Genomic DNA, 16,109 nt, shown 5'->3' with positions numbered 1-16,109 from the left:
CTTGCTGGAAATGCAGTGTCCTGGTTTTCTGTGAGCTGTAGTGAAGAGAAAAAAAATTGTAAACTAATAATTCCAGCAGCCACCATGTAATAGGGATTGAACAAAGGCAGACACGCTTGTAGCCCAGCTTGGGTGATGACAACCACTTCTTCTGTAAATCAAGTAGGGGAAGTGAGTGTAGCCACCCAGTAACAGTGTTATTCTCTGGATTAAAACTGGGAAAACTAGTAGAGTCACCATATCTAATGACTTTTAGATATAATATGTCTATTGGAACGATCGTATTCTTCTCCTGACACCCATTTAGGCTTTGCTTAGCCCAGCAATTTGGTGGTTAGTGAGGCATCTCACTACTAAAAATGATTTGTGGTTTTCTCTGTGGTTTGCCAACCTTCCTCTTAAAGATCTGATGACACTCGCATACCAGTCTTGCTGATGAAGAGTATTGTTACCCTTTTTTTTAAGCCATCAAGCAGTTTGATTGAACTCTTTTCAGAGAACAAATCTATAGGCAAGTTCTCCCAGCTGGTAGATCTGTAAAGACATGTCCCGTCACTTTCTTCTGCTGTATGCTGGTGAATCTGTGCCAGGAACTGTGATGAGAGGGTTTTTTTTTCCTTGTTATTGTTGACACAGCAGGAGTCAAGAAAAGCCTTCATTAAGCCTGTTTTAATTAAGGAGCTTAAGACTGAAGATTGCTATATTTTCTTCTCCCTCTTAATTAATCAGCATTGGAAGACTTGCTCTGGGGTGGCTGTAAATGCTTTAAAGGAAACCTGCCATGAGAAATCTAGGGACTGTCATAAATGATCCCTAAAATGCTAGTTCCCTGGCTGTTCTGCCCGATTGAATGCGTTGAGTAACTGACCTGAAACCATAATCTAATAAGGCAAGTTGGAGAAAAGTCTGTCTATGTGCATAACTTTTCTACTTTTTAGCAATTCCAAGTTTTGATGCAAGAGGGTCAACATGGCAGACGGGTGTAGCGCCACCCCTGTAGGGGCTGCTGGAAGATGACTGTCCCCAAAGGTTGCCCTGACCTTGCAAGCCTCCTGGCACCTCTGACACCATGGGTTCTGACATTATTCAAAGAAAGATTATGAATGTAAATAGCACCAAATATCAGAAATTGCAAATGGATATTTTACTGAATATTATTGAGTTAACAATAAAGAAATGTGGATTTCTTTTTTTTCCCCCAAATGCATTTTAGCATAAACAAAACTACAGAGCTATACAAGGAAATGGTGATCACTGTGAACCAGGAGGTAGGAATCAACAGATCTCAAAGGGGGCCTATGACCCCAGGTACAAGAGGGGGAAAAAAATACTATTTATCAGCCACCTCTAATGCCATGGGCATTAAGAAATAATATACAATATGTACAAACTGAGTAAGTGTTCCCCTTTTAAGGAGAATATATGTTGTTGGATAATTCCTTTAGGAGGGTGGAGGTAATCCTTGAAGTGAAGGCATCTAGAATCTTCAGCTAGCTATGAAGGGGCCCAAAGATGTTGCTGTGCAATGGCGATCAGCAGTGCTGAATAGCATAAGCAAAGTGTTTCCTGGGGAGGGCCTTTTAATGTAGAAAGGGATAGGGTAAAGGTGTCTGCATGCAGTGTCTTTGAATGCAATACTTTAGGGTGGGTTTCTGCCTGCTCACTAATCCTGAGGATACCAGGACTTTGGGAGATAGGATGTCCCGGAACAGGCTCTTGAAGGATCTGCAACCAGTTGAAAATGCCTGGCTGTGCACTTGACGACCCAGGGATTCAGCAGTGTCTGTGTGAGAGTGGCATCGGACAGCCATTCTGCCGATGACAAGCCTGTAGCTGTGTATCTGCCTCCAGGAATAAGACTCACTTGCTGGAAGCCCTCTGTGGGGCAGCCTAGCCTCTCGCTCCTGTGGCTGCAGGCCTTGAGTCCCAAGAAAGAAAGCTCCTCCCCTGGCCATTCTATTTATCTCCTTACCCGGAATTCCTTCTCTCTCCAGCCAGCTGGAACTTGTCATTCCAGCTGGCTTCAGCATTAGATCCATTAAAGTCCCAGCTTTCCAGACTACATGTCCCACGATCCCCTGCTTTCAGCATCTCGCTCTCTCTCGCTCTCGTCAGGAAATTATGATCCCCAGGTTAAGCACTAGAGGGAACAAAGCTCAATGCAGTCTTCGTTGAAGAATGTCCCATGATGGCAAAAGCGATGTAGCCAGCACTTGGCTACACAGGTAAGAAGCCCTTTCAGGAAGATGGAAGTCAACATAAAACTTGCTTTGGTTTATTGGTAGTAATGTTGGCTATGTGAATGATTTGTTGGCCGTGCCAGGACAAGGTCCCTCAGCCAAACTGCGCCACCCCCCTTTCCCTTAGGGTTAGCAGTGATGCCAGCCTTGTAACAGAAGCAACTGACTTTTGTAAGAAAGAGCTGTTTACTTACCTATTTTCAGGCCGCACTGTTCACATGACCCAGCTCCCCTGTGCCAGCCGGCATGGCTGCAGGGAGAGGAGAAAGCGCCGACAACTGATGGACCATAAAAACCTAAGGGTGACGTTGCTGGCCATTGTCGAGCATGCTCTCCTCTTCCTGCAGAGCCACATGCAGATACAGGGGAGATCATATAACTGAACTGGAGCAGGCTGAAAATTGATAAGTGTATACATTTTTCTTATGCCCTGTACACATGATCGGAATTTTAGTCGGAAAAACCTTGGATGGTTTTTCTGACTAGATTCCGCTCACGCTTGGCTTGCATACACACGGTCACACAAGTTCTCTGAACTTTTGACCGTCAAGAATGGAGTGAGGTACGACAGCACTAGAAAAGGGAAGTTCCATACGAAGCGATGATTCTGAGCATGCATGTTTTTTTTGCACGTCGGATTTGCATACAGACGAATGGAATTTCCGAAAGAAACTTTTACCGACGGAAAAATGGAGAACCTGCTCTCAATCTTTTGCTGGCGGAAATTCCGCCAGCAAAAGTCCGATGGAGCATACACACGGTCGGAATTTCAGACCAAAAGCTCACATTGGACTTTTGCTGGCAGAATTTCCGAGCGTGTATACGGGGCATTACACAGGTTAGTAAACCTAGATGTTAGGTGTTGGGAGGGGTTTATGGGCTGTTTTTAAAGTAGTTAGAGTTGAACCTGTAATTCCACTTTATTATGATAACAGATGCTGGGTTACAGAAATGGCAGCCCCAGGTCGAGTCTGGTGCTCAGCAAGACGCCACCTGCAGTCATCTCACACTACAGCCCGCTGAGTTGCAGTACAGTTGAGCTGGTGAAACTCTGCAGCTTCCCCTCAGCCCTCCTTATTTGAGAAGCAGTCAGGAAACCTAAAGTGTTTTGTAAATCCTGACAATGAACTTCTCTTATTTGCTTCCTTTGATTTGCTAAATACATCATTAAATGTTTTTTTATATAAGTTCAAGAGATACCTGTTGATTTTTACCAGTAAAATCAAGCCGATAACTTTCTGTGCTCAAATGCCTGTGCAAAAGGAGGGGTTAAGGAGATGGAGAGGGCTGTGTTCTTTGTCATGCATCTGAAATGAAGTAGGCAGAGCTGACACCAATGTTATGTTGTGTTGGAGCACACTATTTCTGGCACATCAGCAGTTATTTTTATGTACTTGTGTCGTGTTTAAAAGTAGGGTTGCATCGATACTCAAGTATCTGTACTCGTGCAAATGCACAGATACCGAAACCAATATTTTCAAGCTCGGTTCTTTTGAGCTGTCAGTGGGTCTCCCCAGTGTTAAAGAAGTCCGGTAATTGGAGCTGTCAAAAAAAAAAAAAAGCAGCCGGCAATGTTTAACAACAACATTGCTCAGCTCTGAAACACTAAAATAAAAAGAAACCTTGTTTATTTTTGTATCTTTCTGTTTCTTCATCTGCAGATCAAAGGGATGAACAAATGTTCCTCTGTTTAACCCCTTATTAACGCTTAATTTACTCTAACCAGCCTTAATTAACTCCCTGGAAAAATATTTTACTGCGCTATCCCACAAAAAATCATATATAAAAGATTAAACCATATATAAAGTGAAAAAAGCTGCAACTAAAATGTGAGACACACACACTACAAATATCTTAGGAAAAAAAGCTGCGCTGTGTAATAAGTGATCAAAGAATTTAATTAAAAAATTATGAAAAATTGAATCATAACTCCATGAATGAAGATATAAAAAATTCATACAATATGTTATCACATCAACATTTAAATACAATCACCAGTGATAAGTGCAAAAAGTAGTAAATATAGTGTATAGCAAGATACACAAGCAACAGAGTCAAGTCCACTCCGATAGGCTATTGAAGAGATGCTCACAATCTTCTGAATGATGACTTTGCAATCCTCCTAACAGTGATGACATGCAACTGCAACAATATGGAGGATGTGATGGGGTGCAACAGATAAGTACCTCCACCCACAAAAATACTGCTGCTTACCAGCTCCTTAGATCTGTTATTTAAGGAGATCATGCGTGCCTGTGGCTCTTAACCCCAGCCTCAGGTCTATCAAAGCTTAAATGGCTCCTCAGGTTCTCCACGCAGAGTTTCTTCTAAATGGCAGATTTGTAACATCCAGAATTCCTTTCAGTGGGGCTGGAAACTCAAAATCTTAGCCTCAAACTAGTTCAGAAGTTCCTTGAGTGCTCTGTTTATTCCTCTGCTCTCTGACACAGGTGAACTACACATCAATTGCTTTTTTTTTGCTTTGTTAGTGAATATTTTTACACATATATATTAACATATATTTATACATTTCACATTGAAAAAGCACTAAATTAAATAAAAATAAATGTATTTAATGCCTTGTGCCATTGCTGAAAGCTGAAGTTAAAACAAAACAGTTGTGGTAGGTATCGGTAATTGGTATCGGTAATTGGTATCGGTGAGTACTAAAACAAAAAGTATCTATTTTAAAGGGATAAAGCATGAGGCAATATGTATCAAAGAGATGTACTGTATGATGATGATATATATATATTTTTTTCATTTTAATTGTGTTATTGTTTTGGCCTTGGAATAGGTTTTAACCCCTTCATGATGGAGGGTAAAACAAATGTTCCTGAATGCCGTTTTACAACTTGGCAACTGCAAATTTAGCTGTATGTTTCTTACTATTAATATAACCTACCACCAAAGAGCAACTTAAAACAAATTCTCTTACTCCTCACTATCACAGTGATAGCACATGTATATATTTGTTGTTGGTACCCATAGTACGGCTCAGAAATAGTAACGCGCATTTTGCATTTTTTGCCTGCCTAAAACACACTGATGCTAAATTTTAAAATGGTATTATTTTTTTTAATCCTCACTGACTTTGACCCTCCTAGCTATTTTATTATTATTATTGTGTGTGTATGTGTATATGTATATATATATGTATATATATATATATGTATATATATATATATATATATATATATATTGTGTGTGTGTGTGTATATATATATATATTATTCACAAATGTGAGTACACCCCATTTTTGTTAATATTTTATTATCTCTTCATGTGACAACACTGAAATGACACTTTGCTACAATGTAAAGTAGTGAGCGTACACCTTGTATGACAGTGTCAATTTGCTGTCCCCTCAAAATAACGCAACACACAGCCATTTAATGTCTAAACTGCTGGCAACAAAAGTGAGTACACCCTTAAGTGAAAATGTCCAAATTGGGCCCAATTAGCCATTTTCCCTCCCTGGTGTCATGTGACTTGTTAGTGTTACAAGGTCTCGGGTGTGAATGAGGAGCAGGTGTGTTAAATTTTGGTGTTATCGCTCTCACTCTCTCATACTGGTCACTGTAAGTTCAACATGTCACCTCATGGCAAAGAACTCTCTGAGGATCTGAAAAAAAGAATTGTTGCTCTACATAAAGATGGCCTAGGCTATAGGAAGATTGCCAAGACCCTGAAACTGAGCTGCAGCATGGTGACCAAGACCATACAGCAGTTTAACAGGACAGGTTCTACTTAGAACAAGCCTCGCCAAGGTCAGCCAGTGTCATATCCAGAGGTTGTCTTTGGGAAATAGACGTATGAGTGCTGCCAGCATTGCAGCAGAGGTTGAAGGGGTGGGGGGGCAACCTGACAGTGCTCAGACAATACACAGCACACTGCATCAAATTGGTTTGCAGTGCTTTCGTCCCAGAAGGAAACCTCTTCTGAAGATGATGCACAAGAAAGCCTGCAAACAGTTTGCTGAAGACAAGCAGACTAAGAACATGGATTACGGTAACCATGTCCTGTGGTCTGATGGGACCAAGATAAACTTATTTGATTCAGATGGCAAGCATGTGTGGCAGCAACCAGAGGAGTACAAAGACAAGTGTCTTACCTACAGTCAAACATAGTGGTGGGAGTGTCATTGTCTGGGACTGCCTGAGTGCTGCTGGCACCGAGGAGCTACAGTTCATTGAGGGAACCATGAATGCCAAGATGTACTGTGACATACTGAAGCAGAGCATGATCCCCTCCCTTCAGAGGCTGGGCCCCAGGGCAGTATTCCAACATAATGACCCCAAACACACCTCCAAGACAACCACTGCCTTGCTAAAATAGCTGAGGGTAAAGGTGATGGTCTGGCCAATCATGTCTTCAGACCTAAACCCTATTGAGCATCTGTGGGGCATCCTCAAATGGAAGGTGGAGGAGCGCAAGGTCTCTAACATCCACCAGCTCCATGATGTCGTCATGGAGGAGTGGAAGAGGACTTCAGTGGCAACCTGTGAAGCTCTGGTGAACTCCATGCCCAAGAGGGTTAAGGCAGTGCTGGAAAATAATGGTGGCCACGCAATATTGACACTTTGGGCCCAATTTGGACATTTTCACTTAGGGGTGTACTCACTTTTGTTGCCAGCAGTTTAGACATTAATGGCTGTGTGAGTTATTTTGAGGGGACAGCAAATTTACACTGTTATACAAGCTGTACACTCACTACTACATTGTAGCAAAGTGTCACTTCTTTAGTGTTGTCACATGAAAAGATATAATGAAATACTTACAAAAATGTGAGGGGGTGTACTCACTTTTGTGAGATACTGTATATTATAATTTTTTTTTTTACACACACTTTTTTGTTTACACTTTTCTCCTTTAGCAAAGGGGGAAAAAAATAGTGCATCTCTTCTCTATGCAAGAGGAGAAAAAAAATACAGGGACAGGGCTATACAGTGACTTGATTCCTGTGATAGGCAAACAGGTGATTGGGAACCGGGCCTCCCAGTTTCCAATTGCTAGTAAAGGACTCGGAACTCTTGGTGAGAGCCTAGTCTCTGTGCTGGGGAGCGTACTGTGCAGAGTGCTCTCAACACAAACACAGGCACGCATATACGTAGCCCCACAACACTGAAACCCATTTCCATAAGGCTTCTTTATGCTTGGTGGGAAATTGTTAATGTAATTGTTTGAAGGGGCTATTGCTAATTTTATATTTCTCTCTGAAATGCTATCCCTGGTTGTAGTTCACTCAGTCAATAGCTTGATCTCAAAATTTAAATATTTAGTATTACAAAATCTATCCATTCAGTGTAGCTCCAGAGACAGATATCAAATCCTCCATTTAAAGCAACTGTGTTCAGTGAAAAAATATTAAATGTAATACCTATATTTGAATTCATATCGGCATTTTGATATTCTCTAAACAGAAAACTAACAGACTGGGAGAGGGGAGGGCAGTATTATGGGCCAATTACATGTGCTGCATGAACATCTAATGATGGGGAGTATACTGAGAGTAGAGGAATAATCTCATTAGTCTGCTGCTGCTCCTTCACTGTCCAGTCACAGGATCAGGAAAAGGAGATGGCCAGGCCTAATTGCTTATCAGCAGTAAAGAAAAGTAATGTCACCAGCTTGGCTCATCTGTCAAGCAGGGCTTTTGTTTAATCTCAGGATTGGATCAACTTCATTTGGAAGACCTATCCATTGCAAACATAACTCCTGCGTATACATAACTTTTGTTTAGCTGTTTGGTTGCCATAAATCATATTTAAAAATCTGGTTGTGGCAGAAGCAACTAAAATGACTTGGCGAAGCTGAAACTTTATTTTGTGAAAAAATAAATGCCTTTTTAACCACTTGACATCCGTGCTGTAGCCGAATGACGGCTACAGCACGGACCTGAATTCCCGGGAGGTCGTCATATGACGGCCTCCCCTGTGCACGTGCCCTGCGCGCGCCCTACAGGGCGAGCGTAGAGCACTCTGTGATCGCCAAGTTACTGAGACTCAGGTGATCACCGATCCGAGTAAGGGGTCGGCCCCGGAGTTCTGCCGAGAAAGTTCCCCTTGGCGGATAATGACCCTCCTGTACTGCACAGGCGCAGTGCTTGCGCGATAGGAACAACAAGGGAGCCGCCGAAAAGAGCCGAAGCTGAACACCTGAGTCATCTGTACACGGCGCCTGCGTGCCAAGACTACTGTAAGAAAAACTGTTTGTAACAGGCATATTAATATTCTAACTCTATGTCCACTTGGATGGTGGGACTTTAACGTGGACTTAGGGCAGAATGTTGTGCGCAGGCGCCGTGTAGAGCTTACGATCAGCTGTTCATTTTCGGCGGATCCATAGTCATTCGTACTGCGCAAGCGCAGCGCATGCGCAGTACGGGGGGGGTCCTTATCCATCGGGGGAACTTTCTCGGCAAGACACCGGACCCTTACCATGTGATCAGCTGTCAGCCAATGACAGCTGATCACATGATCAAAACAAAAGCTCTGTGATCTTTTTTTTTTTTTCTCCTCGCGCTGACAGCGTGAGGAGAAAAAAAGCCGATCACCGACTTATCAGCAAGGGACATCGGTCCCGAAGAGGAAGAGGCAATAATGCCTCATATGTGCCACCAGTACCCCCTGCCAGTGCCACATATAAATGCCCACCAGTGGTGCCAATCAGTGCCCATCACTGCCCCCTAACGGTGCCCATCAGTGCTGCCTCATCAGTGTACATCAATGAAGGAGAAAAATTACCTTTTTTAAAATTTTATAACAAAATATAAAAAAAAATTTATTTATTTTTTTCAAAAAAATTCGGTCTTTTTACTTTTTTTTTTTTTTTAACAAAAAAAGGTGATCAAATACCACCAAAAGAAAGCTCTATTTATGGGGAAAAAAATGATAAAAATGTAATTTGGGTACAGTGTTGTATAACCACGCAATTGTCATTCAAAGTGCGTCAGCGCTGAAAGCTGAAAATTTGGTCTGGATAGGAGGGGGGTTTAAGTGCCCAGTAAGCAAGTGGTTAAGAAACACATCAGTCTGTTGCAAAATAAACCACATAGTAAAGTTCTACAGAAATATGTATACAGGGTGTTCTGGGGAAATGGGGTGAAAAAATCAGTTTGTAACGCCAATGTCCCACTTGTGATCCTATAGCTGGTGATAACTCCTAACAACATATAATTGCAATGGAGCAATCTGTAGAAACAGATCTGTGTGTATGTATATACTCTCTCTCTCTCTCTCTCTCTCTCTCTCTCTCTCTCTCTCATATAATATTTTTTTTTTTTTTTGTTTTTTGCCCATTTTAGTTCTTACAACAGGCTTACATGTGTAACGTCCACTTAATATTGTAACTTGTACTCAAAATTTTGTGTTTTGTTTTTCTGTGGAACAGCTGGCAAGATATTGTTAGCAAAGTGAATGCAAGGATGACTAAAGAGGAAAGCAACAAAGTTGATGGCAGCGATGGTCTTGTGAAAGCCCAAACACTCCGTGCCAATGTAGCTGTTGAAAAGTGGGAGAATAGGGCAATGCATCGTGGCTACCTTAGACGAATCGGCGATAATGAGGCTGAAATGGGTATGTTTCATTGCATCTGTTAAAGAGGACCACTCATATTTTTCTTAAACATTTTATTAGTCACCTTGATGTGGTTTATAAAAGCATTTTATATGTTCCTAAACATGCTTTCTTTGTGGCTTCTCCATCCTTACATAAAGCCATTAGCTGGACTCTGGGTTAAGTGTTATTGAGTTTTTAAAAGTGCAGTCCTTTTTCCACAGGTGAAAAATGTACCGGCAACATGGCAGAAATGCATATGCATTTTTACTGTGTTTTTGCAATGGAGCAGTGTGAAAGCAGCCGTGCTCTCCTCCTTTCTTTAGGCATCAGTGCGGATTCTCCCACCATGAGCTTGGTTTGAAATTTCAGCTGGTATGCTGTTTTAACATGCACCTATAGTTATATTTGACGTATGTTCTTTATTATGTGCGCTAATAAAACACATCTATATTTCTTAAGCGTACATTATGGGACACAGGATGAGTAATTCAGGTACAAAAAGTAATGCTGTTGCCTTCAGGAGATTGGCCACTGGCAAACTAAGCTGTAAGATTAGCCTAGAATAACCTTCTAAACCATGCTCCAATTTTTTTCACTAGTGTCAAAATGTGAGGTGCCAGAGTGGTGTAAAAAAAAGTTATGCTAGAAATACAGTATCACACAAGTGAGTACACCCCTCACATTTTTTTTAATATTCCATCTTTTCATGTGACAACACTGAAGAAAAGACACTTTGCTACAATGTAAAGTAGTGAGTGTGCAGCTTGTATAACAGTGTAAATTTGCCGTCCCCTCAAAAGAACTCAACACACAGCCATTAATGTCTAAACCGCTGGCAACAAAAGTGACTACACCCCTAAGTGGAAATGTCAAAATTGGGCCCAAAGTTTCAATATTTTGTGTGGCCACCATTATTTTCCAGCACTGCCTTAACCCTCTTGGGTATGGAGTTCACCAGAGCTTCACAGATTGTCACTGGAGTCCTCTTCTACTACTCCATGACGACATCACGGAGCTGGTGGATGTTGGAGCTCTTGCGCTCCTCCACCTTCCGTTTTGAGGGTACCCCACAGATGCTCAATAGAGTTTAGGTCTGGAGATGTGCTTGGCCAGTCCATCACCTTTTACCCTCTGCTATTTTAGCAAGGCAGTGGTCGTCTTGGAGGTGTGTTTGGGGTCTTTGTCATGTTGGAATAGTGCCCTGTGGCCCAGTCTCCGAAGGGAGGGGATCATGCTCTGCTTCAGTATGTCACAGGACATGTTGGCATTCATAGTTCCCACAATGAACTGTAGCTCCCCAGTGCCGGCAGCACTCATGCAGCCCCAGACCATGACACTCCCACCGCCATGCTTGACTGAAGGCAAGACACACTTGTCTTTGTACTCCTCACCTGGTTGCTGCCACACACGCTTGGCACCATCTGAACCAAATAAGTTTATCTTGGTCTCATCAGACCACGGGACATGGTTCCAGTAATCCATGTCGTTAGTCTGCTTGTCTTCAGCAAACTGTTTGCATGCTTTCTTGTGCATCAACTTTAGAAGAGGCTTCCTTCTGGGACGACAGCCATGCAGACCAATTTGATGCAGTGTGGGGCGTATGGTCTGAGCACTGACAGGCTGACCCCCACCCCTTCAACCTCTGCAGCAATGCTGGCACCACTCATATGTTTATTTCCTAAAGACAACCTCTGGATATGATGCTGAGTACGTGCACTCAACTTCTTTGGTCGACCATGGTGAGGCCTGTTCTGAGTGGAACCTGTCCTGTTAAGCCGCTGTTTTGTTATGGCCACCGTGCTGCAGCTCAGTTTCAGGGTCTTGGGACTTACACTGTTACACAAGCTGTACACTCACTACTTTACATTGTAGAAAAGTGTAATTTCTTCAGTGTTGTCACATGAAAAGATATAATAAAATATTTATAGAAATGTGAGGGGTGTACTCACTTTTGTGAGATACTGTGTGTAGGGGGTGTATAATAGTATGTAGAAGAATAATTGAAAATATTAAAGTGGGAGTAAACTCCCATGCATGACTTTGCTTGCCTATAGGTACAGTAAATATCTAATAAACGTGCATCGTTTAGGAGATATTTACTTTTGATGCAGCCGGTGACGTCACCCGTGCATGCATGGTATGTTGTTCCTTAAGAGTCCTGTGCCGTGAACCATGCCTGTGTGCGGGAGTGACGTCATTGTGGCTCTGGCCACTCAAGCAGCCAGAGCCGGTGAACCCGCCTTAAGCGGTGACAGAGTGGAGGGCTTCGTTCTCAGGTAAGTTTTACATAATGTGCTAGTATGTGACGCATATTAGCACATTATGCCATTGCCTTGCAAGATTTAAAGAAGCAACAAAAAAAAAAACCCAGCGGGTTACTACTGCTTTAAAGGCTAAGGTCAGCCATAGAGGGAGCGATTTTTTTTTTTTTTTTTTTTTTTTTTTTTTCCCTCTTTCCTAGTACCTCAACCCTTCTGCGACCTAGTAGTCCACTGACCCTTCCTCCAGCTTTCTAACAGCCTGTACAGAGGTGCATGCGAAAAAGCTAGACGTTGTGTCTGCAGGGGCCTGATCAGGCTTCTGAGGGGAAAAAATAAATAATGCACTTTTTTTTTTTTTTCCTGCAAAAATTTGCATTTTTATTTTTTCCAGTCTAGCAACTGGGGTTAGTTACCCCAGTTATTCCTCTATTCTGTATTATGTAACATACATTGGTGTAAGCGTGACACCATTATTTGTTTTTTGTAACAGGGTTTACTCGTTGTTTGCTGGTCTTTGGATTTCTTGTTGCTGGAATCCTTGGTATATTAGAAGCTGGGATTCGGCTTACTTAAAACTTTTGAGAAACTGAAATAACAGCCTTGGGCAGCATTGATTTATAAAGGACTGGGTTTGGGCAGCTTTGAAAACATTGTATAATCTACGTGTTTGTTGCCAAGTCGGATCCCTTGCACCTGTTGCCAAACCTACAAATTTCTAATTTACTGGGACTACGGGGAAGCAAGCCAGCTCTAGGGTTTAGCTGGTGGGAGAACTCTTTGCATCTTTTAATGAGAAAATCTCATTCCAGTGTAGGGTATCGCCACTTTCAATCTCTTATTTAAACTTCAGTTGCTCCTCACCAAGTACAAAGATGAATTTAGGCCAAGGTCTGCAGGAAGCAAGTTTTTACTGTGACACCGCTCACATCACAAAGCTGTGTTACAAAGGTAACTTTCTGACCCAATCCTTCCAGTGTTGGCCTCCAGCAATGAGTGAGGCATTTCCCATCACACCAGGGTGTAATTAAAAGCAATGGGACCCCACTATTTATTTACCCTTATTTGGCTGGTTATAAATAATGAAAATCAAGGCTTTTCTCATTTTTATTAAGGTAAAACTAACTTTGGTTGAGATATAAGCAAACCTCTGCAGACATCTGTATACACTACACAATTTTCATAAACTTCATTGCATATTCCTACAGGCTTATGTTCTCCTGATACCGAGACAAGCCATTGTTATAATGTCCTATTTCTGATCATTGGACATTAAAGTGGTTGTAAGGCCGGGTTCACACTGGTACGACACGAGTCGTACCACTTTGGATCTGACTTTGCCCTGCGACTTGAAGTCCGACATGCGTCTGACTTCAATGAACAGGGATCCGACTTTGATCCCCGACAATACCAGGCACTGTGTCTGGTATAAATCTTTGGGGGACACGCTGCGCCACATTTTTTAAAAAAAACGGCATAGGTTCTCCCTCCAAGAGCATACCAGGCTCCCACCCCCCCCCATGTTGAGGGCATGTGGTCTGGTACAGTTCAGGAGGGGCAGGGCGCTCACTCGTCCCCGCCCTCTTTCCTGACCTGCCGGGCTGTGAGCTCGGATAAGGGTCTGGTATGGATTATGGAGGGGGGCCCCAATGCTGTTTTTCGGCGTAGGGGGTTCCCCTAAAAATCCATACCAGACCGAAGAGCCTGGTAAGCTCTTGGAGGTGGAACCCATGCCAGGTTTTTTCTTTAAATTTGGCATGGAGTTCCCATTCAAGATCGTCAGAGCACAAGTCGCATGCCAAAGTCGGATCAGTCAAGACTGCAATCCGATTTTGATCCGACTTCAGTGTTATTCAATGGACTGAAGTAGGATCAAAGTCGGACCAAAGTAGTGCAGGGAACATTTTCTTGTGTCGGACCAGTTAAGATGGCTCCCATAGGGAAACATTGATTTTTACACGTCACGCGACATGAGCTCCCAATAACGGACCGCTTTTCGTACCAGTGTGAACCCGGCCTAAAGGCCAAAATGTTTGGTTTGTTTTTTTTTGTTTCTTTTACCTTCGTGCAAATAACATAACTAGATTAAAGATGCAAATAGATGGGCAATGGAATTTCTGTAAGTGTTTGTTTGTTTTTTTTTTTTTTAATTGATGCAGTTTTAATAAAAATTTACTACACTATAAATGCTTTTTTTCCCTGTCCTTTTTGTTGATTGAACAATCGCTGCTTACATTTTGATGGACAACAGCATGTTTAAACCGCCACAGGCTGGATCTCTCATTTTGTGCACAGCTCACTCCCTGCCATTCTGCTTCCAAAGGAGACTGAGCACCGCCAATATAAAGCCGTGTCGAGCCACAACAAACAGAACAGGGGAAAATGCTCTTAGTGTAGTATGATTTATTTAAAACCACATCAATAAAAACATGCAAAAGTCAGCAATACACTTAGGGTGAGTCCGCATTCTACAGTATCATACAAAAGTGAGTACACCCCTCACATTTTTGTAAATATTTTATTATATCTTTTCATGTGACAATACTGAAGAAATTACACTTTGCTACAATGTAAAGTAGTGAGTGTACAGCTTGTATAACAGTGTAAATTTCTTTTCATCTCGAAATAACTGAGCACACAGCCATTAATGTCTAATTGGTCCCAAATATCCATTTTCCCTCCCCAGTGTCATGTGACTCCTTAGTGTTACAAGGTCTCAGGTGTGAATGGGGAGCAGGTGTGTTAAATTTGGTGTTATCGCTCTCACTCTCTTACTGGTCACTGGAAGTTCAACATGGCACCTCATGGCAAAGAACTCTCTGAGGATCCTGAAAAATAATTGCTGCTCTACATAAAGATGGCCTAGGCTATAAGAAGATTGCCAAGACCCTGAAACTGAGGTACAGCACGAGCCCAAGACCATACAGCAGTTTCACAGGACAGATTCCACTCAGAACAGGCCTCACCATGTTCAACCAAAGAAGGTGCCGTAAACAGTGACTCCTGGTGCGCTCTGCCATTCATATGACCGAAGCCCGTGAAGATGGAAGCTCCTACTGCGGTGACAGCGCGCCGCTGGAGGGCTTCGTTTTCAGGTAAGTTTGTCATAATGTGCTAGTATGCGGTGCACACTAGCACATTATGACTTAAACTGCCTGGGGCCCAAATTTTTATCTATTTTTCTGCGGTTTACTGCAACTTTAAGACTGGGCTCTGCTTCAACGCCCTAAGGCCCTACACACACTATTAGATTTTCTGCAGATTTTTGTCTCCAGATTCACCAAAACCATGTTGTGCAAGGGCCTGCCTGAATGAATGAGTGATTTGTAAAGCGCGGCAAATGCGAACTGAATCGCCTCAAGGCGCTAGTATACATAGTATGCCTGATTGTATACAAATTGAAACTCCTAAGGTTTGACCTCATATCATATGGTTTTGGTAAATCTGAAGACAAAAATCTGCAGAAAATCTAAGTGTGTATGGGGCTTAAACATGCTGCTAATTGGAGCCTTGCTATGATGCAATCAGCCCCAGGGTTGTATAGAGGTAAAACCTGCATCCCTTCAGACTTCTAGCACCCTTTGTCAAATAGCTCACTAAAAACCAAAGACTCTGCAACAAACCTAAGCACAGTTGGGAATGTCTGGATTTTATTTTCAAGCTTTGTCAGACTTCTGAGAAAAATAATGAGCCAGTCACACAAGCCATTTGAATTTGTTTTTTCTTTACCAATTTTAGAAAATTAAAGCTGGCTCTACACCAAAGTAGAAAGGGAATTTCTAATGGCATTAAATTACAAAATTGCTTGCATAAAGATTCCCAAAGCACTAAAAGACAGTGCAGCAGATGGAAGATTGCTTTTCTGTTCAATTTGTCTAATAGAAACCACAGACGAATCAGTTCAACGAGGAATGGGTACTGTTGTGATGACTGATTGGAGTTCCTTATGGCGGAGTTTACACTTATTGCATTATGTGTATTGGTGCATTGCAATGCCGTATATTTTGAATGCAGTGCTTTCCTTGCGTTGCGTTTTTCCAAAAAGGGGTTAG

The 16,109-nt window shown here is 42.2% G+C and overlaps 1 protein-coding gene across 7 annotated transcripts in view; it reads left to right on the top strand.

Moving 5' to 3' along the window:
* Nucleotides 1–16,109, top strand: part of LOC141111009 (uncharacterized) — a 201,888-nt gene that overhangs the window by 132,646 nt on the left and 53,133 nt on the right. For all 7 annotated transcript variants that reach the window (XM_073602902.1, XM_073602900.1, XM_073602898.1 and 4 more), the window contains one exon: nucleotides 9,633–9,817. In XM_073602902.1, coding sequence (XP_073459003.1) covers nucleotides 9,633–9,817 — 185 coding nt within the window. The remainder of the gene's footprint in view (nucleotides 1–9,632; nucleotides 9,818–16,109) is intronic.

Source organism: Aquarana catesbeiana, linkage group LG10 (genome assembly GCF_042186555.1).
Source record: "Aquarana catesbeiana isolate 2022-GZ linkage group LG10, ASM4218655v1, whole genome shotgun sequence".
NCBI classification, from domain to species: Eukaryota; Metazoa; Chordata; class Amphibia; order Anura; family Ranidae; genus Aquarana; species Aquarana catesbeiana.
Note: the sequence above shows the minus strand (reverse complement) of the source record. Positions and strands in the feature narration are given on the sequence as shown.